This window comes from Mirounga leonina, unplaced genomic scaffold, assembly GCF_011800145.1.
Source record: "Mirounga leonina isolate KUSES-001 unplaced genomic scaffold, KU_Mleo_1.0 Mir_151, whole genome shotgun sequence".
Lineage (NCBI taxonomy): Eukaryota > Metazoa > Chordata > Mammalia > Carnivora > Phocidae > Mirounga > Mirounga leonina.
In genome coordinates, this window is record NW_023270377.1 from 43,182,405 (window position 1) to 43,207,384 (window position 24,980).

General features: G+C 37.6%; 1 protein-coding gene across 3 annotated transcripts in view; it reads left to right on the forward strand.

Moving 5' to 3' along the window:
- HIBCH (3-hydroxyisobutyryl-CoA hydrolase) overlaps positions 1-24,980 on the forward strand; it is a 96,630-nt gene that overhangs the window by 47,702 nt on the left and 23,948 nt on the right. For all 3 annotated transcript variants that reach the window (XM_035007535.1, XM_035007534.1, XM_035007533.1), the window contains exons 7-9: positions 12,416-12,494; positions 17,483-17,628; positions 20,436-20,522. In XM_035007535.1, coding sequence (XP_034863426.1) covers positions 12,416-12,494; positions 17,483-17,628; positions 20,436-20,522 — 312 coding nt within the window. The remainder of the gene's footprint in view (positions 1-12,415; positions 12,495-17,482; positions 17,629-20,435; positions 20,523-24,980) is intronic.

Here is a 24,980-nt window from a genome sequence, read left to right on the forward strand (position 1 = left end):
TAAATGTGAAATGCCTGTGAACTCTCCACGTGGGTGTGTTTTGTCTGAATAAAAGTGTTGGTTATGCAAGTCTGAAACTCAGGGTGTTGCCTGGGCAAGAAGTGTAAGTTTGGGACTCGTGTAGGCACAGTATGCTTGACAGTGTGGGCTTCTGTAACGTGAATTAGCTCATAAGGGATTGGTAAATGGTGAAATAATGTTAGGATAATGTAAAGGTGTTGGTTCATATGCAGTTTTTTTTTTTTCTAGGCAAGGGGAGATAGGATAAGTGGCAATAAATATATAATCAACTGGGCAGAAAAAAGTGCTTAGCTCTGTTGATGTACAGTGAATAGGAATTCTCTTGTCTGTATTTTAGGAAAATTAAATACCTCTTCTTTGGGCAACCTCTAAGATGAACTCCCTACACCTGACACTTGGATGTCTAAGGGCAGAACCCCGCAGACTTATAGCTGCACTTCTACCTGCTTTGTCTCTGCACGTGTTGGTCCTGCCCTGATTAAAGTATTGCCCTTCTTTCCACTTTATTTTTATGCCTTTTAAATATCTGCTGTGTCATTCTTTGTTCATAATGAGATGCCTGCCTAGGTTGTCTAAATCAGGTCTCTGGGACCATATAGTTTTTATTATCACTCAGATTACAAAGTTACATAGGTTTTGAGCAGACTGCCCAAACTCTATTTTTCCTATAAGCTCTGTGCAGTTTTGCAGAACCTGAGGATTTTTTCATGAATTCGTTATCTTACAGCAGAGATGCCTTGTATTGAAAATTAGTCAGTAGAAAAGATTATGCGAGGAAATGTGACAGAAATAGAGTAACAACCAAAATAAGTCCAGAATGGAATCCTAAAAACAAAACAAAACAGGGACACTTGGGTGGCTCAGTCACTTAGGTGTCTGCCTTTGGCTCAGGTCCTGATCCCAGGGTCCTGGGATCGAGTCCCAATCAGGCTCCTTGCTCAGCGGGGGAGCCTGCTTCTCCCTCTACCTGCCACTCCTGTGCTTGTGCTTGTGTGCTCTCTCTCTCTCTGACAAATAAATAAATAAAATCTTTTTTAAAGATTTTATTTATTTGTCAGAGAGAGAGATAGCGAGAGCAGGAACACAAGCAGGGGGAGTGGGAGAGGGAGAAGCAGGCTCCCCGCCAAGCAGGAGCCCGATACGGGGCTCGATCCAGGACCCTGGGATCATGACCTGAGCTGAAGGCAGACACTTAACGACTGAGCCACCCAAGCGCCCCAATAAATAAAATCTTAAAACAACAACAAAAAACCCCACCCAATGTCTATTGGTCAGCAGCAGAACAGGAGCCTATAGGAGACCCTGGAAAAAAAAAAGGAGTACAGAAGAGGCAAATCAGAAGAGTGGGAACCTTCAAGTTGGTTTCTGTGCCCCAGAAGTCTTTGACAGTTTCTTTGCTGTGTGGTAAAGAACATATCCTAGGTTCTTCTTGTATGTTGTGTTCCCCAGACCTACAAGTCAGCTGTTTCTCCAAGACAGCCGTGATTACTTTTAGTAGAAAATGGTAGTTAGCAATAACAGTCTGGGCACTAGTTAAGTTGGTAATTGTTTCTACACCTTTTCAGTGAACAAAGCTAAGAGTATAGATCTTGTTTTTAAGAAAAGATAGATCCTGAGTTTAATACATCCTATTCAAATTTAGATTTTTACTTCTTTAATATTTGTATCTTTTTATGTTGAAAAGTTTGTTTTTTAAAAAATAACATTAATATTGTTTCAGATTTGCTTTGTCCTAATAAATACAATAGTTTTAGGATAACAATAACACTGTTTTTACTAAAGATAAAGCCACTGAAATAGTTGCTGTCTTTGCCCTATACCAATTTTTTAGTGACTTGTCTTTTTCATATTTTTTTTCTTTTTCATATTTTCCTATTCAACCTGGTTCTCACTGAAGCAACTCTATTTTTTATACTCCTATCAGTTTATGATGAATAATATTTAAAGTACATACTTACCATAACAAGTACAACTGAAACAGATTGGAAATACCTCTAACATTTGGTAAACTCTAAACTCAGCAGATCAGAAAAATATACAGTTGTATCAAAAAGTAGCCAGAGAGTAGCTTTCAGGATGCTAGTTAATACGGACATTAGTTAACATATTTTACAGAATTAATGAAAATCTTTGGTAAGTCAGAGGTGGATTAAGAGTATTCCTATTATAATAATACTTTTTGTGTGAGTATATGATATAAAGCAATGGCTTCTTAAACTCCTTTTTAAACTTAGAACTCCTATATTTAAACTATAAATATATATATTTAAATATAATAGGTGATATGTATGTTATAGTTGGACACATATACATATATAATTGTAAATATGCTTATATTGGGGGTTGTGCTCATTGAGGTAAAAAAACCTTGAGTGTGAATCTAGGAGATGTGTATTTTTAAGTTATTTCGAATTTATGCTTTAATGTATGACATACTAGAATTTTTCTATTCCCTGGATTTTAAAAAATTGAAATATAATTGACCTATAACATTGTATTAGTTTTAGGTATGCAACATAATTATTTGGTATGTGTATATACTGCAGAATGATTACCACAATAAGTTAACATCCATCACCACACATGGTTAACAAAATTTTTTTTTTGTGATGAGAGCTTTTAAGATTTATTCTTTTAACAACTTTCAAGTGTCCCCCTGGCTTTTTTATTTAAAACTATACCTGAAGAATGGTAAGCTGTTAATATATAAATAAATATTTCTACCTCAGTTATTTGTTTCTGCTGAATATCATTTTCATCCAAAAATAATATGAATTATGCATCAAAAGCAGGGGGGAATTTTTGTTTAGTGCTGATCTCTGCAGTCTATTAAAATACATTAACATTATATAATCAGTATATTAGTATCATTAATACGCAATACTAGCCTATTAATATTAATGTGAGAAGCATAATAAAGTCTTTGTTTTTACTGTGGAGACTGCTGATCAGACTGCTAATCTAATGCATGTGGTCCCACAGAGACATTATGAAACTTTATAGTTATGATATTAACTTTTATACTGTAGTGAAATAATGTATGATGAAAACCTATTTGAATTTCTAACAAAAATGTGTACCTATTTCAAAGCACTGTTTATAATCCTGAATGATGATGAGCGAGGACTCTCCTATAACTCTGATACTGTGATGCAGTGTTCATTCTGGGCAGGAGCTTACTCATTCTCCCTGATTAGAATTTAAATCTATGACTCTCTGTGTAAACATTAGTCACATCTCCCTGTTGTATGCCTTTCTGAATTAGTTGCTTTCTTAACTGTGATTGTTGGCTCTGTTTACTTTGTAACATTTATTTTTATTTTTTTAATTAAAAAACCTTTTTGTGAAACAACTTCAAATTTTACAGAAAAGATGCAATAATAATACAGAGAACTTTTATATATTCTTCACATTCCCTGTTATTTCCACATTTGTTTTATCATTCTTTCTTCCTCTCTCCTACATCTATGAAGAATTTCTTTTTCACGATTTGAGAGGAAGTTGAAGACGTGATAACTATTGTTAAATTGTTCAGCGTTTATTGTCTAAGAATAAGGACACCAAAATCAAGAAATTTAACACTGATCCAATACTGTTATCTGGAACATTTCTTTTTCAAGTACCAAATTGTTCCACAGGTGTCCTTGTTTGCTTATTGGGGAATTAATCTTGCCATTAATATAAATCTTGGCATGGTTGACTATATCTTAAGTTAACTTTAAATATCCTTAAAATTATCAGGGCACCTCGGTTGCTCAGTCGGTTAAGCATCTGACTCTTCATTTCGGCTCAGGTCATGACCTCAGGGTCATGGGATCAAGCCTGTCCACGGGCTCACTGGGGAGTCTGCTTGAGTTTCTCTCCCTCTGCTCCTCCCCCCTGCCCCCTGACATTCCCCCTGCACATGGGAGCACGCCCGTGAGCTCGCTGGCTCTCTCTCTGTCTCTAAAATAAGTAAATCTTTAAAAAATCTTTATCCATTTTTTTAAAATGTTGCTTTTTGTTTCAAATAGTATATTATCTGGAAATATAGAAATGCTTATTTCAGTGGGTAATTAACATATTTTCATTTTGAAGGATTTAACTGTGCTTTTAAAGTAATTATAATAAGATCTTTTTTAAAGTCTTAAAGCTACACCAGCCTTTTCCCTTTACTGAATAGTCTAAAAACTCATCTGTGTCTCTTAACCAAAAAACAGTCTTAGATTGCCTAAATTTTACCTTTAAGGGTTATAAAATTAAGTACATTGTCATTCTTGTGACAGTGTGAGTTTAGCTACATTCATATATTTTAATTATTGTTTATCCATATTAGAATTTTTATACTAGATTATAAAAATGGATCAAATTAATTTTACTTTATCAGTTCAATGTTAGCTCAGTCCTGCAGTGATGATTGTTTACTAATAATACAAGTAAAGAATGTCCCCCCCCCCAAAAAAAAAGAATGTCAGTGCTTGGGACACCATAAATAAAAGGAACAGAAGAGTTAAATGTAAAATAGAATGATACCATACCAGCAGTAAACTGAAAGAAAGCTGATATATTTTAATAACAAATAAGGTAAATTTTATGACAGACTTTAATATAGAAGGACATTCCATAGTTATAAAATGGTTAGCTCTAATAAATCTAAATTTGTATGCCCTATGAATCTATTGTGTATTGTTTCTCTTTGGTGTTAGCCCTGTGGTATATGTTGGATTATTTCGAATCAGGTGCTAGTTATTTCTGACTGGCTATTATTTGAACCCTAGGATGGCATTATCTTCCTCAAAGGAAGTACCTTTGTTTCTAGTAGGTGTCTAGGCGGAGGGCACTAGTAATTCCAGATCATCTAGATCCAGTTGGGAATGGAGGGATTTGTAGCTGAGCTTCACTTCAAGTGAGGCCTGGTCTGAATTCAGGGCATTCTAACTCCTAGGGTGTAGCATTTGGGGGCCCAGTTTGGCAAGCCCTAAATTCCATTATTTGTTCCCTTAGCAGGGAGGGTTTAATTCAGTCTGTTAAACTCTGTTCAGATCTTCACCCTCTTAAGATCACCGAGGTCAGGGGCACCTGGGTGACTCAGTTGGTTAAGCATCCGACTCTTGATTTGAGCTCAGGTCATGATCTCAGGGTGGTGGGATAGAGCTCTGAGTCGGGCTGCCACTGGGTGTGGAGCCTGCTTAAGATTCTCTCCCCCTGCCGCTATGCTCTCTCTCAAAAAAAAAAAAAAAGGTCAAAAAGATCACTGAGGTCAGATTCTGAAAATTTTATTGACCTCAATCGACTGTAGAAAGATAGTTTATAAATATTTGTTTGAAACTCTCAGTTTATAACTGAACATGAAGCTAGCTGAACTGAATTAATGAGTTCCAAAGCATGCAATATGACAGTAGTGCTAAAACTGAGAAACTGTGGGAACAAACCTCTATCTGAAATAACTCTACTGGTGTGATATTGTCAAACATTTAAAAATGTTTGGATCTATGCAAAAAAGTAGAAAGTCCTAAAAGGGGAAATAGACAAAACCACAATCCCAGGAGAAGAGTTAACATGCTTCTTTCGATAATGGAGCAGACAACTGCTCAGTGTAAGTACATATACATGTACGTGTGTGTGTGTGTTTATACACACACACATTTTTCATGCGTACACATAATTTGAACATTGTCCAATAAACTTGATCCAATTAACATGTACTCAGTAATTGCAGATATGTTCATTTCATGTGTGCATGGTACATTTACCAAAATTGGCCACAGAATTAGTCTCAACATAAAAGGATTAATCTTGGGACGCCTGGGTGGCTCAGTTGGTTAAGCGACTGCCTTCGGCTCAGGTCATGATCCTGGAGTCCCGGGATCGAGTCCCACATCGGGCTCTCTGCTCAGCAGGGAGTCTGCTTCTCCCTCTGACCCTCCCCCCGCTCATGCTCTATCTCATTCTCTCTCTCAAATAAATAAATAAAATCTTTAAAAAAAAAAAAAAAGGATTAATCTTACAGACTGTTCTCTGGCCCCAGTGGAATTAAGCTAACAATCAATAATAGTAACTAGAAAATTCTGAATGTTTGGAACATATACTTATTGGCTGTGCCTTGAGGGTAGGGAAGGATTACTTTAAATAGTACAGGGGCGCCTGGGTGGCTCAGTCATTAAGCGTCTGCCTTCGGCTCAGGTCATGATCCCAGGGTCCTGGGATCGAGCCCCACATCGGGCTCCCTGCTCTGCGGGAAGCCTGCTTCTCCCTCTCCCACTCCCCCTGCTTGTGTTCCCTCTCTCTCACTGTGTTTCTCTCTCTGTCAAATAAATAAAATCTTAAAAAAAAAAAAGTACATAAATGCGCCATAAACAAAAATGACAAATTAGACTTAAAAACTAAGAACTTCTGGGGCGCCTGGGTGGCTCAGTCATTAAGCATCTGCCTTCGGCTCAGGTCATGATCCCAGGGTCCTGGGATCGAGCCCTGCATCGGGCTCCCTGCTGTGCGGGAAGCCTGTTTCTCCCTCTAACTCTCCCCCTGCTTGTGATCCTGCTCTCACTGTGTCTCTCTCTGTCAAATAAATAAATAAAATCTTAAAAAAAAAAAAAAACTAAAAAACTAAGAACTTCTGTGCATTCTTGACATCCTTGAGAATGAAAAGGCAAACCATGGACTGGAAAATAAGTCTTGGAATGCATATATCTGAGAAAGGAATCCTATCCAGAATGTATAAAGAATTTCTGTAGTCCATACAAAAACCCAGTGGAAAAATGAACAGTAGATGAGAGTAGACATATTACAGAGATATCCAGATAACAAATATAACAAAACAATCAACTGCATTAGTCAAGGAAATGGAAATTGAAATCACAATGAAATACTAACATATACTCATTAAAATGGCTAAAATTATGAAAGACAAGTTCAAGTATTGGTGAAGATGGGGAGTAACAAACTCATATAATGCTGGTGGAGTAGAAAATTGGTACTACTGCTTTGGAAAATTGTTATTTTTAAAAGTTAACTGAATTAGTTTCCTTTGACCCAGTAGTTTTACTCCCTGGTATATACCCAAACAAAATATGTGCACTTATGCACCAAAAGACATGCATGAGAATGGTCATTGAATCATTATTTGCAGTAGCCCCAAGCCAGGAAACCTAACTAGCTATTTACTGTAGAATAGATCAATAAGTTATTTGTACAAAGGAATGCTGTATGATGAAAAAAAATTGCACACAACGTGAATGAATCAGCCATAGAGTTGACTGAAAGATAAATAATATATACTCAATGATTCTAATTATATCAAGATAAAATCAGAAAGCATAAATCTTATTTTGTTGGAAGTCAGGATAGTGGTTGCCTGAAGGATGGAGGGAATGATGACTGACAGGCACATAAAATAATTTCTGGTAATTTTTATCTACATTTTGGTTACATGAGTCTGTTAACTTTGGGGTAATTCATTGGACCTGTATACTTACCATTTGTAACTATTTGTATATTTTTGAATGTGTATTATATGTCAATTAAGAAAATTTTTTAAAAAGCCAAGAAGATGTGGTCCATATATACAATGGAATATTACTCAGCCACCAGAAAGGATGAATACCCAACTTTTGCATCAACATGGATGGGACTGGAGGAGATTATGCTAAGTGAAATAAGTCAAGCAGAGAAAGTCAATTATCATATGGTTTCACTTATTTGTGGAACGTAAGGAATAGCATGGAGGACATTAGGAGAAGGAAGGGAAAAATGAAGGGGGGAAATTGGAGGGGGAGACAAACCATGAGAGACTATGGACTCTGAGAAACAATCTGAGGGTTTTAGAGGGGAGGGGGGAGGGGGATGGGTTAGCCCGGTGATGGGTATTAAAGAGGGCACGTGTTGCTTTGAGCACTGGGTGTTACACGCAAACAATGAATCATGGAACACTACATCAAAAACAAATGATGTGTACTGTATGCTGACTAACATAAAAAAAAAAAAAAAAAAGCCAATGTGGCGGACCTGAGTGCAAGTGAGGAAAGTGGAGAATGGTAAACTCCAAGATCAGGGAGCTAGAAAGAGACCAGATCATGGCCTTATCAGCCATGGGGAGGAATTTTGGTAATATTTTAATGTAATGGGAAGTCACTGGAGAATTTTGGGCAGGACAAAACCTTAACCGAGTGACACTTAATAAGCTTACTTGGCTGCTGGGTAGAGAACGGATTGTGGCAAGGACAGAAGCAAGAGGGACTAGCTTAGGCAGGAGATACTTGTGACTTCAACTAGGGTTGTAACAGTGGAGATGTGAACAGTGGCCCGATCCAAAGTATATTTTGAGGTTAGAGCTGTAAAGACCCGTTCATAGATTAGATTGGGAGATCAGAAAGAAGATGCTGCTGAAGTTTTTGTCCTGAGAAGCTGGGTGAATGGTGGTGCTGTTTACTGAGGGAGCAGCACATTTAAAGAGATATCAAGAGATTTACATCTGATGTATGAACATTGAGAAAGATATTAGATATTTAAGTGGAAACATTAAGTAGGCAGGTAGATATAAAATTCTAGAGAAATCAGGATGGGGAAATGATTTAAATCATTAATGTTATGGTGCTTAAGTTCCTGGACTCCTGGAAGACGTCACCTAGGAGGCGAATGTAGAACGAACAGAGTGTAGGTGAAGTGGAGTAGAGGGATGACACCTGATCATTGGTGGGGGCAGATCAACATTTGGATGTCAGGGAGAAAGGAAAGAGCAACTACTAAGATAGAAGGAAAACCAGGAGGGTATGGTGTCTCAAAGTTAGGAGAAGTGTTTCCTGAAGTAGGGACTAAGCAACTCTGCCAAATGTTCCTGAGATATCCAGTTAGAGGAAATGAGATTTGAATAGTGGGTTCGGTAGGATGCAGGGAGAGTATTTGAGAATTAGGAATTAGAATGACATCTTACATTTGGGAAATAAATCTATATAGTATAACCATTAATACAATAAAACTTGAAGACTTTGAAGCCGTTTTAGTCTAGCAAAGGGTACCAGCTCAGGTTAATGGTTAAAAAGTATGTAACATTAAATTTTGAAAGTTTCAAGGGGGACTTATTGTAAACAACCTGTAATGGATTCTTTTATATAACATACAAAAATTATATCTGAATCTGCCATGAAGGTGCTACATCCTTTTCAGTGCTGATCAGCATTTATATTCTTAGTACTTCCAAGTGCAGTGGCTTGCATTTTTTCCAGCCTTCCTCTTAATTAAAAGGTTTTTAAAATTGGCTCTTAATGGTACTTGTGTCAAGCATCTCTTATTCTGAAAGCTTATTATTAATAAGTTCTTCCTAAAATCTTGAAGTCTTTGATTTCATTTTATCAGCTATGGGTGAAACAAAATATATTATGTAATACAAGATAAAGAACTGAATCAGTGAATATAGGATCTGTAGTTTCTTTGTCAAAGAATATGGGGCTCATAAATTTCTCTTTGGATTTCAGGAGGTAGATAAAGGCCCTCTATAGAGAAGTTGGGCTGTTAAGTGGTTCTCTTGTCAAGTAAGGAGGATTTCAGAAGATGTAATGGAGTGACTTGGATGAGCAGTGTTTGCAGGAAAAGGCATACAAGGCAGCTTATATTGTGTGATGCTGAAGCATGACAGGATGTAGATCTGGTTCTAATTGAAAATGTAGCAAGAGACTTTTTTAATTGAAAAGAATATGGACTCAAACAGATCCAGAAAAGAGAATGGAGCAGTTATTAGACAAATGTGGGGATCAAATGGGAATCCCTAGACAAAAACTGGCAGCATTGCTTGTCTTCCTGAAAATTGAACTGCCCAAGCTATCTCTGCTGTTTTTTGTAGGTTTGCTTTTTTCTCTGTGCTGTATATGGGCTGCATGCAGCCTTCTCAGTTTATTCATCATCACCCTGTATATTTCTGCTTTAACTTGGCTGTCATGTCTTCTTTGGCTCAAATTTCAAATGACCTTTAAGCTTTGGCTGTCATCAACTCACAGCAGCCCACTGTGTTTTAGTTTAAATACCTGAGAGTAAGAATCTTGTCTAACACGCTTTTCTTTCTCTCCCTTTGCTCCCTGGGCCTTAGAGCTCTGGTTAGCCTTGATTGGCTACCCTTGGGTGCCCATCCCTAGTTCAGCCACTGCTCAGGGAAGGGCCACGTCTTTGGGTAGAGAAAGGGCAGTGATGGGGCAGACTGTGGCCTTCTCTCAGTGTGTCTTCCTCACTTTAAAATTGTATGATTAATTGAAATTGTAAAGTCTTGGGATTTTGGAGAAATGGCATGAAGGCACTATGGTTGTTGGAATAAGCATGGCAAGAGTAGTGGTAGAGGTAGGCTGGGCCAGACTATGTAGAGCCTTGCATGCTATGAATGAGTTTGAAGTGTGTGTTTGTGTCTCATAAATATCCGCGTTTGTTCAAATATGTGTTAGAGATACATAGGGAAAAATCTGAAGTGTTACATACCAAATTAATAATAACTGTTTCTCTGGAAAGAGGGAGGAGACTAGGATTGGGGTTGTGGTCAGATTTTAACCTTTATATATAAATATTTGGTAAAGGGGGATATAGTCATTGCTGTTTGTGGAATTCAGAGTTAATTAAAAGAGGTAGGAGGCAATGACCAGAGGAGTATGGTTTGAAGCAGGTTCAGTCTGTGAGGCCTGGAGATCTACCTACTATGCAGCCCTAGGGAGGCAGTTCTGAGCCCTAGGACTCTAAAGAACAAAGTCGGAAAACTGGGAATCCAGTCCAACTCTAAGTTCTTAGCAAGATATTCCTGAACATTAATAACTCTGAGCTATAATGTGACAAACTAAAAGTTAGAATATGAATCAAGGACCTCTAAAATAATGTAATAAATTAATACTAAAACTAGTAATGCTCTCTTCATTAAAATTTGTAAGATTTCATAATCTTGAAGTATATACAGTCGAATTTGGGTCAGTATTGTCAGTTGAATGTGTCATAGTAGAATACCTATAACATGATATTTGCCTGTATGAAGAATATCCCAAACATTGTGGTTTTAACTTATAAGTGTTGACACCAAAAGATGTATGTAGTGGCTGAAGAATTTTATTCATTTTCATGTTTATTTACATGGTCTTCTAAAATTTAAGTTTAGCATATAATATATAAAATTTATAAGAAATTGCATGTGTGTTTTAGTGTTTCTTAGGAGGGTTTTAAAGTTTAAAGAACTTTTTTTTTTATTATTATTCTTAAATATTTTTAAGTAGTCTCTACACCCAACATGGGACTTGAACCCACAACCCCAAAATCAAGAGTCACATGCTCCACTGACTGAGCCAGCCAGGTGCTTCCCCACCCCCCATCCTTTTTTTTTTTTTTTACAGATTTTATTTTTTATGTAATCTCTATACCCAATGTGGGAAAAGTTTCAAGAACTTTTAAATGGCTGACCTGAGTATGAAAACACTTGAAAGAGTTGAAGAAATTGTAATGAAAGATTAGAAGAACAAGATACAAATGAGGCCCTTTCTGTTTAGTTAATGCTTACAGAACTCTGAAGTGCCTGATACTGCCCCACTTTATACGTTTTTAACTCATTTAATACTGTGCTGACAAAGATAGACTACACTGGTTAAAAAGGATCAAGAATGAGAAACTAAAACAGTCTGACAGAAGTTCTGAATAATGTGAAAAGAACATAACATAGGAAATGCATGTTACAGTGTGAACATTGGTGTTAACTGGATACTTTGTCATCACATGTATACCTCTTATTTCATTTTATTCAAATATGTTTTTTTCAAATATGTTTATTCAAAGATGGCTATTAAGTTTTCCCTTTTCAGTGACATGCAACAAATTAGAGATAGAGACTTTCAGCCAAATCTTATTTTCTAAAACTTATGTTTAGTAATTAGTTTTTAAGAGGTGTACAGTTGGCCCTGTTAAATGTTGTATCTGAGAAAAATGATGTTACTAATGTTATGAACTGTGTAATAAATGATGAAATATGTGAATAAATGTGTTAATATTGCTATTCAAAGCCACTGAAATTAGCTAGAATGGCTTGATTGTGCTCTTTTGATGACTTGTTCCACTGATGACAATACTCAGTGGTTCTGGGAACAGTCACTATTCTATAATGCTGTACTGGACTTGAAATGAGAGGGAATGGGGGAAGAGGACATTAAGTGTAACACAAAATACTGATTGAAAACATCTTAGTTAAAACAAATCTATTCCAGATACCCGGGATACGCATATATTTTTTGTCCAGTACTCCTGAAATTATGTGTTTTAGGGTTTTTCTCCAGTGTGTCTCCTAAAAGAAATTCTTGTAGAATATAAAGATAATTTACTTGGTTTAAAATGTTTGTGTGTGTATGAGTTTGCTTATATTTTTTTTTTTTACAGTATTTTTAAACAACTTTTTGCCTTATATTCCTAGGGAGTTGGTCTCTCAGTTCATGGGCAATTCCGAGTGGCTACTGAAAAGTCTCTCTTTGCGATGCCAGAAACAGCAATAGGTAAAAACCCTCAATTTTTCATAATCACATCTAGAATTATCTTTGGATGCATTTCAGATTACACTGTTGTTAAAGAAATTGCTGGAATCTTGCTGAGATACAGCAATGAAAGAATTCTTAAAAAGAAATTAGGAAGATACCTGAAAGTTATATTAGCTCAGTAATTGTATCTGAAAACACAAAAGAATATTTAACTGGCAACACTAACACACTGGTCATTAATTTTAGATAAAAGATTATTAGAAAATAGTCTTGTTTTGGGCGCCTGTGTTTTGGCTCAGTTGTTAAGCGTCTGCCTTCGGCTCAGGTCATGATCCCGAGGTTCTGGGATTGAACCCCGCATTGGGCTCCCTGCTCCGTGGGAAGCCTGCTTCTCCCTCTCCCACTCCCCCTGCTTGTGTTCCTGCTCTCGCTATGTCTCTCTCTGTCAAATAAATAAATAAAATCTTTAAAAAAAAAGTCTTGTTTTCAGATCTCTGATCCATTTTGATTTTTTTTATTTTTTTATTTAAGAGAAAGAGTGTGCCTGAGTTGGGTGGGGAGGTGCAGAGGGAGAGAAAATCCCAAGCAGGCTCCATGCTCAGCTTGATCTCACAACAGTGAGATCATGACCTGAGCCGAAATCAGTAGTTGGCCACTTAACCGACTGAGCCACCCAGGTGCCCCCATTTTGAAATTTTTGTACATGGTGTGAAATATGGATCAAAGGTATAGATCAAATTTTATTATTTTGCACATGGAGATATAGTCATTCACACACTACATTTTGAAAAAGCTGTTGTTTCTCCACTGATGGCTTTTGTACCTTTATATGTGTTATATTGGTGCCAACACTACAGTCTTGATTATTGTTGCTTTATTGTAGAAATCAGGTAGCAATAATCCTCTCATTTTGTTGTTTTCCCTAACTTGTTTTGGCTATAAAGATCCTTTGTATTTCTATATGAATTTTAGAGTCAATTCTGAATGATAGCCTTGCTGGATAAAGTATTCTTAGTTGTAAGTTTTTTCCTTTCAACACTTTAAATATATCCTGCCACTCTCTTTTGGCCTGTAAAATTTCTGGGGAAAAATCAGCTGATTGTCTTACGGAGTTTCCCTCTTATGTGACTATTTGTCTTTCTCTTGCTGCCTTTAAGATTCTTTATTTTTAAGTTTTGCTATTTTTAATTATTATGTCTTGGTGTGGGTCTCTTTGGGTTCATCTTGTTTGGGACTTTCTTTGATTCTTGGACCTGGATGTCTGTTTCCTTCCATGGGTTAGGGAAGTTTTCAGCCATTATTTCCTCAGATAAGTTTTCTGCCCCTTTCTTCTCCTAGGGCCCCTATAACATGAAATATGTACACTTGATGTTTTCCTAGAGATCTCTAAAGCTACCCTCATTTTTTAAAATTCTTTTTTCTTTCTGCTGTTCTGATTAGGTAATTTCTACTATTCTGTCTGCTAAATGCTGATTTGTCCTTCTGTATCATTTCAGTGATTCTTCAGCTCTGGTTCTTACATTTTCTAACTCTTTGTTCAAGTTCCTTCATTCTTAAGTGCAGTGAGCATCTTTATGACTATTACTCTGAACTCTTTATCAGGTGGTTTACCTGATAAATTACTTATCTCTGTTTCATTAAGGTTTTTTTCCCTCCCTAGGGTTTTATCTTCTTTTGTTTGGAACATATTCCTCTGTCTCCTCATTTTGTTTGACTTTCTGTGTTTGTTTCTGTGAATTAGAATAGCTGTCTACCTCTCTTAGTTTTGAAGGAGTGGCCTTGAGCAGGAGCATCCTCTGTATAGACTGGTATGCCTGGCAGCTTTGGTTGGTTGAGCTGGAGCAGAGATGGGCCACGAGTATGCTGCTCTGGGGTTACCTTGACAGGACAGGTGGGGGGATGGGGTGGGCACCTTCAGCAGATAGCTAGAATTCATGTGGGCTAGGGATCTGGGACTTGCTAGGGCAGCCCTATAGATTGACTAGAGTGCCTGGACCCTGCTCCTGTCTGCACTGTGAAGGTGGATTGGGTTGGGGGGAGGGGGGGTGCAATGTAAAATGTGATGCTTGTTGGCACCTCTGACCCTAGAGAGTTCCAGCAGTCCCTTGCCCATTTGGTGGGATGCTGCAGGGTTAGTAAGTGGATTTTCCTCACATTCTAATTGCTCTTTAAAACAGCTGTGTTTGTTTTGTTTTGTTTTTTTCCACTGTGCCCAGAGTCGGTGAGTCTGTGCAGGGGCCCCTCAGTGATATCCCTCCTTACTGTAAGGCATCACATTGGGAGTGGTGTTTCCGTGGTTACTGCCTGTATCTCTGTCTCTCCTGCTGTTGTATATGTGGTTCCCCCCATCACTTTATGTGCAGAAGCTGTTCAATTGGTTCTCAGTTCTTTTTCAGCAGGAATTGCTCTCTATGTAGATGTAGATGTGGTGTATCTGTGGAAGAAGGTGAATTCAGGGTCTTCCTAAGCCACCATCGTGGACTGCCACCTGAAGTACAATTGATTCTGTATTGACTTTGTGTCCTGCAAACTTCCTAAACTCATTTATTAGTTCTAGTGGATTTTTTTTTTTTTTTGGTAGATTGTACTAGGGTTTTTTTGGTATAAATAATTACATTATTTACAGATAAAGTCACTTTTACATTTTCCTTTCCAATCTGGATACTCTTTATTTTTCTTGCCTTACTCCACTGGGTTAGAACCCCCAATACAATGTTGAATAGAAGAAGTATTGAGAGTGGGCATTCTTGCCTTGTTCTTGATCTGAGGGAAAACATTCAGTCCTTCAATTAAGTGGGACGCTGGGTATAAGTTTTTCATAGGTGCCCTTCATCAGGATGAAGATGTTTTCTTCTATTTCTAAATTGCTGAGGGTTTTTATTAGGAATGCATTTTGAATCTAAAAAGCCAAAACCTTTTCTGCATCAGTTGAGGTGATTATTGGTTTTTCTTTTTTAGTTTGTTAACATGGTGAATTACTTTGCTTGATTTTTTCTAACATTAAACTAGCCTTGCATTACTAGGATAAATCTCACTCTGGCATGAGGTGTTATACTTTTTATATGTTGTTAGGTTTGATATACTAAAATTTTATTTGGAATTTTTGCATCTGTGTGTTCATGAAAGACATTGGTCTGTGGTTTTCTTGTAATGTCCTTGCTTCCTTCTGGTATGGGGGTAATGCTGGCCTCATTTTCTGGAGGAGTTTCTGTAGAATTGGTATAATTTTTTTCTGTGTTTGGTAGAATTCATCAATGAAGCCATCTAGACCTGAAGTTTTCTTTGGGGGAAGGTTTTCAACTACAAATTCAAAGTCTTTAATATATGTAGGGCTATTCAAATTATCTCTTTCTTGCACAAACTTTGGGAGGGTGGATCTTTTAAGAAATTTGTCCAATTTATTAGCATCAGGTTCTTCATAAAGTGAAAACTTTTGTGGGGGACACAATTCAGTCCATAACAGGGACTTATCAGCATATAGATGTTATCTAGAGCCATAAGTGCTAAGGAGATGTGTGTGTAGGGATAGCCTAAGATCAAGCCTAGGCACAGCAGCATGTAGAGGTCAGGCGAAGGAAGCAGACCCAGCAAGGGGGAATGGAAAGAAGCAGCCATTGAGACAGGGGCAAAAAAAAAGAGAATGTAGTACCCTGGAACAGAGGAACATATTTCAGGACAGACTGTGTTTTGACTTGGGCAGAGTGCTGCTGAGGCTGTGGGGCAGGTAGTATATAGCGTAGAATGCATGTAGAGTGTAGAATGTTGGGGAACTGAAAGAAGAACAGAGGGGCTGGAATGTAGTAAATGAGTAGTAAGAGATGTACTTGAAAAAGTGATTGGGGGCCTTGAAGACTTTGATAAAATGTTGGTTTTAATCTAATAGAAATAGTTATGGCATAGTTTGGAGCAGTAGAAGGCAACACTCTTATCAAGATTTGTGTTATTAAAAAGATCACTCTGGCTATTGTATGGAGAACTTTCAGGAGAAGGAATCAATAGGTCATAGTCACTGGTGGGTGTTAAAAGGGTGGTATGAGAAGAGGATGTTAAGACTGGATGGTTGTGCACTTTTTGAGGTAAGTGATACTAGAAGACAGACGATAGGAGTCTGGGGAAGTCATTAGTTCAACTTTAGACCTATTAGAATGCTGCTAATTCTTTCAAGTCTAGGAACTTTTTGTCAAGTAGAACTGGAAAGAATTTGAACGCTTGTGTTTTTATCTCAATTTCATTAAATGAAGCAATCTTAGAATAGATATCTGGATTATAAAACTAGAGGGTCACAATTGTTTAAGGAGTTCTTAAATACCAAAAAGTAGTGTACTGGCAAGTATTTGCATATATGCTATTTTCAGTTGTTACCACTAGAGAGAGTAAGGGAATTTAAAAAAAAAAAAAAAAAGATGGCTAAGAAAAGAGTAAATGCAAGTGATTTTATTAGGTATAAACATTCTTGGTGTAGGACGAAAGGTTATTGCATCACTTTAAATATCTTGAATATTAGATAATTGATTAACAGAATAGACTATGATTTGAATGGTAATAATGAATTTTCACATAATACAGCTTTAGATTATGCATATTTTTATCATTTGAAAGAAAACATTTTTTTTAATTTAAATTCAATTAGCCAACATATAGTGCATCATTAGTTTTTGATGTAGTGTTCAATGATTCATTTTCATTGTTTACTATTTCAGAGATTATTAAAAATAGTGATAAGGAAATTTTAGGTAATATTTAATGAGTACAACTTATATACAAAAAGTTATGCCATCAAATACTTTATTGACTTCTATAGAAATGAGACATGAAAATTTTGAAAAATACTCAAGTCAGAACAATTTAATAACAAGTCTTTTGTGATACTGATTGCACTGGAAAGTACTTAGTAATATCTTTAGTATAGATTCAAGTAATAGAGAGAAATGGCCATTTGATCTCAAAGAGTTATAGTCATCTTTTTAATTTGAATCATTATTATCTCTTTTCATTATTTAATACAGGACTATTCCCTGATGTGGGTGGAGGTTATTTCTTGCCACGACTTCGAGGAAAACTTGGTTATTTCCTTGCATTAACAGGATTCAGGCTGAAAGGAAGAGATGTGTATGCAGCAGGAATTGCTACACATTTTGTAGATTCTGAAAAGGTAATTACTTGGATTATTGCATTTTGTGTTATTGGAATAACTCCTGTTGCATGGGAAGGCAGTATAAGTGGTTGGGATCCCAGGCTTTTGGTTAGATGTGGGTCTGAATCTGGGATCTACTGTTTAAAGTTGTGTGACCTTTGGAAAGATAGTTAAGCTCTCCAATCATGTTTCCTCATGTGCAAAATGGAGATAATTATGTCTGGATTCAGGACTGTTTTGCCTGGCACCTTCAGTGAATATCTTTTCATGAATAATTACACTTTGGTTAAAAAAATACCTACTTCAAGAAAATCTAATATATAAGAATCTAAATTTATATATAAAAAGATAGGCTTTTATTTTACAAAAACATTTTTGAAAGGTCCTCTTGGTTGTGAGTTTCCCTACTAGTGCATTTAAGAGTTACATTTGTAAAATATGGTCTTAAAAACTTTTCTAAAGGCTGTTGCAAGGGACACATATTACTTAGCTTTGTCTTTTTTTTTTTTTTAACAGAAAATTTAACAGTTTTCTTAGCACAGAATAGCACAGTGGCAAAGAACGTACAGACAGACAGCTTAGGTTTAAATACTAGCTTGAGTTTAGCCTCTTTATCCCCTAGTTTGCCCATTTCTATATGGGGATGGCAGTTCCTACCATAGTAGTTGAATATTTTTGTGGTCAATGTAACAGAAAATCCAGTTCAAGGTGATTTTGCCTCAGAATTTCCAGCAAGAAACTTGGGATTTATTCTGCTTCAACTGGGAGCTCACCCTCCTCGAACTGGCTTATATTACCCTTGAACCCATGAGCCATTTAGCCTACATCAACTAACCCACCTTGCTAATGTGTTCCATATCTGGAAGTATGGGGTGAACTTAGCTTTCTAGGAGGAAGCACATAGATCTCCAGATGCATATCTGATCTTGAGAGAGGGATGTTTTGGGATAGGAGGAGGAATGTTACAAAAAAGTATGAGAACCTTCTATCACATTGCTTGAAGTTTCAGATCTTTCTCCATGTTACGGGCATCCACAGTCACACTGAGTAGGTGTCTGTCCCATCCTTCCCGTGAGCTGTAAGAGGAAGCAAACATGGGACTCCATTATGTACTCTTGAGGGACACCCTTTGTTAGAGTGGAATTTAGTTAAGAATGGGAGAGAGCGCTGATCCACAGCTTAATTCCCTTCTTTGTCGGCCTGCTCAGTAATAATTTCTACAGTGTGTAGGCTGCCATCCACAGGACCTGTACAAGATAACAGAAATGAGTAATGAATGTTGGGGTTGAGACTAGAGGGGGTACAAAAGATAAAAGATTAAATAACCATCTGTCTCATCTGACAAAGTAGAATATGAGAAGTGTAACAAAGAATATAGAGAAGGTACTCAATGGATTGAAAGGAGGGAAAACTTAAAAGGCTGGAAGTTTTCTCGTAGAGGTTGCAGTTCAGCTGGGCCTTCAGATGAGTACTGTCAGGAAAAAGCATTCTAGATAGAGGAAACATGTAATGAGCAAACCAGCGGGCAAGAAAGCTTAGCTATGTTTTGGAAACAATAAAAAGTCCCATTTGGCTGAGCATAGAATAGTATGTGAGGGATATAGATGGAGATTAAGTGTGGTTATATTATAGAGCTGTGCACTGACCATAGTAACCATTAGTCACATGTGGCAATCTTAAAGTTAATTAAAATAAAATTTATAATTCAGATCTTTGTTGCAGTACTGCATTTCAAGTATTTAATAGAGAGAAACAAAGATGAATGTCTCTCCTCTTTAGTTTCTTCCATCTTTATCTAATTCCTTGCAAGGCAACATTTGCTGTGTGGGAATGTGTGTGCATTCAACTTCAGAGAAAATTTCCTTCACTGATTAGCTGAAGAGAGCACATCATAATTTTAAGACAAGTATTTTTAAAAAGAGTATATAGTTTCTTTAAAAGAAAGTCCTGGTGCAGCCACTCTGGAAAACAGTTTGGAGTTTCCTCAAAAAGTTGAAAATAGAGCTACCCTACAACCCAGCAATTGCACTACTGGGTATTGACCCCAAAGATACAAATGTGGTGATCTGAAGGGCTATGTGCACCCCAATGTTTATAGCAGCAATGTCCACAGTAGCTAAACTGTGGAAAGAGCCAAGGTGTCCATCAACAGATGAATGGATAAAGAAGATGTGGTATATATATACAATGGAATATTATGCAGCCATCAAAAAACCCGAAATCTTGCTATTTGTGATGACATGGATGGAACTAGAGGGTATTATGCTAAGTGAAATAAGTCAATCAGAGAAAGACATGTATCATATGATCTCGCTGATATGAGGAATTCTTAATTTCAGGAAACAAACTGAGGGTTGCTGGAGTGGTGGGGGGTGGGAGGGATGGGGTGGCTGGGTGATGGACATTGGGGAGGGTATGTGCTATGGTGAGTGCTGTGAATTGTGTAAGACTGATGAATCACAGACCTGTACCTCTGAAACAAATAATACATTATATGTTAAAAAAAAAAAACAAGGTAGTAGGAAGGGAAAAATGAAGGGGGGGAAATCAGAGGGGGAGACGAACCATGAGAGACTATGGACTCTGAGAAACAAACTGAGGTTTCTAGAGGTGAGGGGGTGGGGGGATGGGTTAGCCTGGTGATGGGTATTAAAGGGGGCACATATTGAATGGAGCACTCGGTGTTATACACAAACAATGAATCATGGAACACTACATCAAAAACTAATGATGTAATGTATGGTGACTAACATAATAAAATTTTTTTTAAAAAGCCCATGTTTGTATTGGGGTTCAGATCTGTTTTCTTTTTTTTCCTCTTTTAGTTGGGCATGTTAGAAGAAGATTTGTTAGCCTTAAAATCTCCCTCAAAAGAAAATATTGCAGATGTCTTAGATGCTTACCATGCAAAGGTAATCTTGTCAGTATTCTCACTTCAGATTTTAATTCATGGGGAAGGGGAAATGATTGAAAAATTAGCAATTGGTGAATGTTATAGTTTGTGGATATAAAGATGCTGGGATTTATTAACTTGAAAGCTTGATGGAAAGTCAGAGCTTCAGAATTGTTAGGATAGCCATCTAAGAAGATGACTTCTTTGCCGCACAAGAACACAGCTTATCTTCTCATTGCTGGTGAATTTCAGCGTGTAGTTTTGTGATTGGCCCTTGCAACAGCTTTTTGCAATGCACCATGACATTTCTGTAATGGATGGTTCAATGTTGACCCTGTTGAGCTGCTAAAGTGAAACTCTGATGCATATCTAAGTATAATGATAAAGTATACTGCATAATGATAAATTATATATCATATATAAGATAAAGTATATATTGTTCACTTTTAATTCCTGACTTGTGTAACTTAAATTTTCTTTTAAGAGCCAAAAATCTATAAAAATGTTACATGACCGGATGCCTGGGTGGCTCAGTTGGTTAAGCAGCTGCCTTCAGCTCAGGTCATGATCCCAGGATCCTGGGATCAAGTCCCGCATCAGGCTGCCCGCTTAGCAGGGAGCCTGTTTCTCTCTCTCCCTGCCATTCCTCCTGCTTGTGCTTGCTCTCTCTCTCTCTGACAAATAAAAAAATAAAATCTTAAAAAAAAAAAAGTTATATGACTTCTGGTAAAACATGATGGGTTCAATATATGCTCCCTTCTAAAACCCCACTAAAACTGTAATAAAGGAATAAAAAAGACACAAATCCACAAATAGAACAGAAGAGGAGACAACGGCAGGTATGAGATGTCAATATTTTGGAAGCTTGAGAACAGAAGGACGAGGGCAGCTACTTTAGACTTGAGAACGCTGAAATATCTTATCCTTTAGTAGGGGAAGCCAGGAAGAAGCAAACCAGTTTTTGCTCTGTACCCTCTGTAAGGTACCAGAGTCCCCTGAAACTGGGATGTGGAGGTGGGCAGAAAAACAAAAGATCCCTGCAAATTTTTATAAGGTGCAGTTAGGCCTCCAGAAGTCTCTCCCCTGTACCACCAGCCATCCTTTCATAGTTTGGCTGAGAGTAGAAATTTACTACTTAGGTCAAATCAGACAGACTAGCTGATCATGGGGGAAGGCGAAGTGAAGTGCTCTACTAAAAAGAGTCAGAACATACTAAATAGGAAGACCTCTAGCCTCTTTTCCTAGTTAGCTTCCAGGCTATTAAATATCCTCTATCTTAGTTTGGGCAACTATAACAAAAATACCACATGGCTTAAACAATAGAAACTTCTTTCTCACAGTTCTAGAGGCTGGGAACTCCAAGATCAGGTGTCAGAAAATTAGATTCTTGGTGAGGACCTGTTCCTGGTTTGCAGATGGACAGACGCCTTCTTTCTAAATCCTCACACAGCAAAGTGAGCTCTCTCAGGTCTCTTCTTACAAGGGCACTAATCCCATCATAAGGGCTCCACCCTCTTGACCTAATTCCCTCTCAAAGGCCCCACCTCCCAAGTACCATCACTTTGGGGATTAGAGTTTCAACATGAATTTTGGGGTGACACAAACATTCAGTCAATAGCACCATCCCACTCCTAAGCAGTACCTTTGAAGAAAAAGGAAAAAGCCTGTATTTGAGGACATCCCCCCTGCAACAATGAAACATCCAGGTCTTTGCTTAATCTTTGCTTAATTTATAACTCATCAGACAATTGACAGTCCTATAACTGTGATCGACTTTACACATAAAGCTACTTAATTTTAGTACTTCATGCTAAAATTTTTTTATGCCAAGTATAAAAACAAATTGGTCAGAACAAAAAAAGCACTTGAAGCAAGCTGTGCAGGGAAAGGAAACTTGAAAAAAAGAAAAACTATAATTGTTAAAACTGTAATTGTTCAGGTCAGAGGAAAATACTTCATCTGTGAAATAACAGATGTAATATAGTAGTCAAAGAATAAAAAAGAATGTGATAACAGAAGGGAAAAAACCGGCAACAAATTAGATTAAAATTGAAGGTTGAGGAAAACTATAAGAGGACAAAAAGGATAATAAGATGGAAAATGGAGAGAAAGGAACATTAGAGGTCTATATCTAATTATTAGGAATTCATAACAGAAGAGAAAGGGGAGGAGATATTTAGAAAAATAGTATAAAAATTTATTCAGAACTGAAGAATATGAATATGGATTGACAGAGCCTCTGAATACTCAGTGCAATGAATATGAACACAGAGCACATGAGGATTTCATCAGATTTTGTCAAAGCATTTGACAGTCTCTCATGTTGGGTAAATATAGCATGGATTAGAGTGGGTGGGAGTTGAAGGGCCTTACCAGAGAGTACTGCTAAACGTGTGGGTATTAGTCTATAGATAAAGTCATCTTGGCCTTTTTCAGCTTTTTTTCTCAGTGATTTGGATGAGAATGTTGACAGCATTTTGATCAAATTGATTTGAAACTAAGAAAAAAAATTAGGTAAAAGAATATGGATTAAAAAACCCCTTCAAGTTTATAGAGTGATCTGTTTAATAAGATCAGTGTGAAAGGTAATAAATGTATAGGAAAAACACTCCCTGTGTTTTCTCATACTACCACATTCACAACACTTCTGACACCAGATGTGTGGGTTTTCTACACATCAAGCAATTCAATGCAGCCCACCTGGGTGTCCTATAATTCATTTCGGTAGTGACACTATCTACCTGGATAGATATCTGCATCAGATCCCACAACCTAAGAGCTCAGTCCCACAAGACTGACCCCACTTCAGATGCCAGTCACAAGTCCTAGCTTGTCACCTGTACTTCTGATTGACCATAAATTGGGGTTCTCATGACCCCTTCCTTGGGTTCAATAATTTGCTAGAATTTCTCACAAAACTCAGAAATACTTAATGTTTGTTGGTTTATTACAAAGGATACAATAAAGGATATGAATGAATAGTCCAGTAAAAGGTACACAGGGTAAGGTCTGGAAGGGTCTCAAGCCCAGGAGCTTCTGTCCCAATGAAGTTGGGATGTACTACTCTCCCTGCTTGTGGATGTGTTCATTAACCTGGAGCTCTCCAAACTCCATCCTTTTGGATTTTTATGGAGGCTTTATTACATAGTCACTATTGGTTAAGTTATTAGCTATTGGCGATTGAACTTAATCTCCAACCCCTTTTTCCTTACTGGAGGTAGAGGGAGGGAGGCGGGAGGTAGTGGCAGTGTTGGGGTGGGGCTTGATTAGAAGGTGGGACTGAAAGTTCTAATTTTCTAATCACTGGTTGGTTCCCCTGGAGACCAGCCCCATTCTTAGGAGCTTTCCAAGGGTCACCTCTGTTAACATAACTGTGATGGGAAGGGGCTTGTTATGAATAACAAAAGGCCCATTCACCTTAATTTGGGGACAAAAGACCAAATACAACATACAGCAAAAGATGCTCTTCTTAAAGAAATTTCAAGGTTTGGGGGAGCTGTGAGCCAGGAACAAAGAACAAATATATGGGCAAAGACCAAATATGTATTTATTATTTTATTTTATTTTTAAGTAATCTCTATTCCCAATGTGGGGCTCAAACCTACACCCCCAAGATCAAGAGTCGCATGCTCTACCAACTGAGCAGCCAGGTTTCCCTGTATTTCTTATTTTTAATTTTTTTTTAAGATTTTATTTATTTTTTAGAGAGCGAGCAAGAGAGAAACAGCATGAGAAGGGAGAGGGTCAGAGGGAGAAGCAGGCTCCCCGCTGAGCCGGGAGCCCGATGTGGGACTTGATCCCAGGACCCTGGGATCATGACCTGAGCCGAAGGCAGACGCTTAACCATCTGAGCCACCCAGGCGCCCTATTTTTTTAAACTTTTTATATCTGAGTTTGTTTTTTTTTTTTTAAGATTTTATCTGAGAGAGAGAGAAAGAGAGAGCTTGAGCGGGGAGGAGGGGGAGAAGCAGACTCCCCGCTGAGCAGAGAGCCCCACCTGGGGCTTGATCCCAGGACCCGGGGATCATGACCTGAGCCAAAGGCAGACGCTTAACCAACTGAGCCACCCAGGCGCCCCTGTATTTCTTATTTTAAATCACAGGGTCACAATAGAGATAAGTGAAAATTTTGGATTTCAGTCCAAAGTACCAAATTTTTAAAGTACAGCATCGGGAGAAATGTAGCTTACAACAGCACTGGTTTAAAAAAAACAAAAAAACCAAAAACATAATAGTACTGCCCCCAAACTAACTCAGACTTAGTCCTATTAGTAAAAGGGTTATATCCAAACAAGGGTATGTGGAGTCCTGATGCACTTTGCTATGATTCGGTCATACCTATAGCTAACGTGTACATTCCACACTTGATAAACTGGAACTTGTGCATAAGAAGGACCTGATTGTGAGGGGACACAAAACTGCACTCTGTGAGAAAAGAGGTGGAAGCAGGATTCACTAGAACTATAAACGTGAGAGGA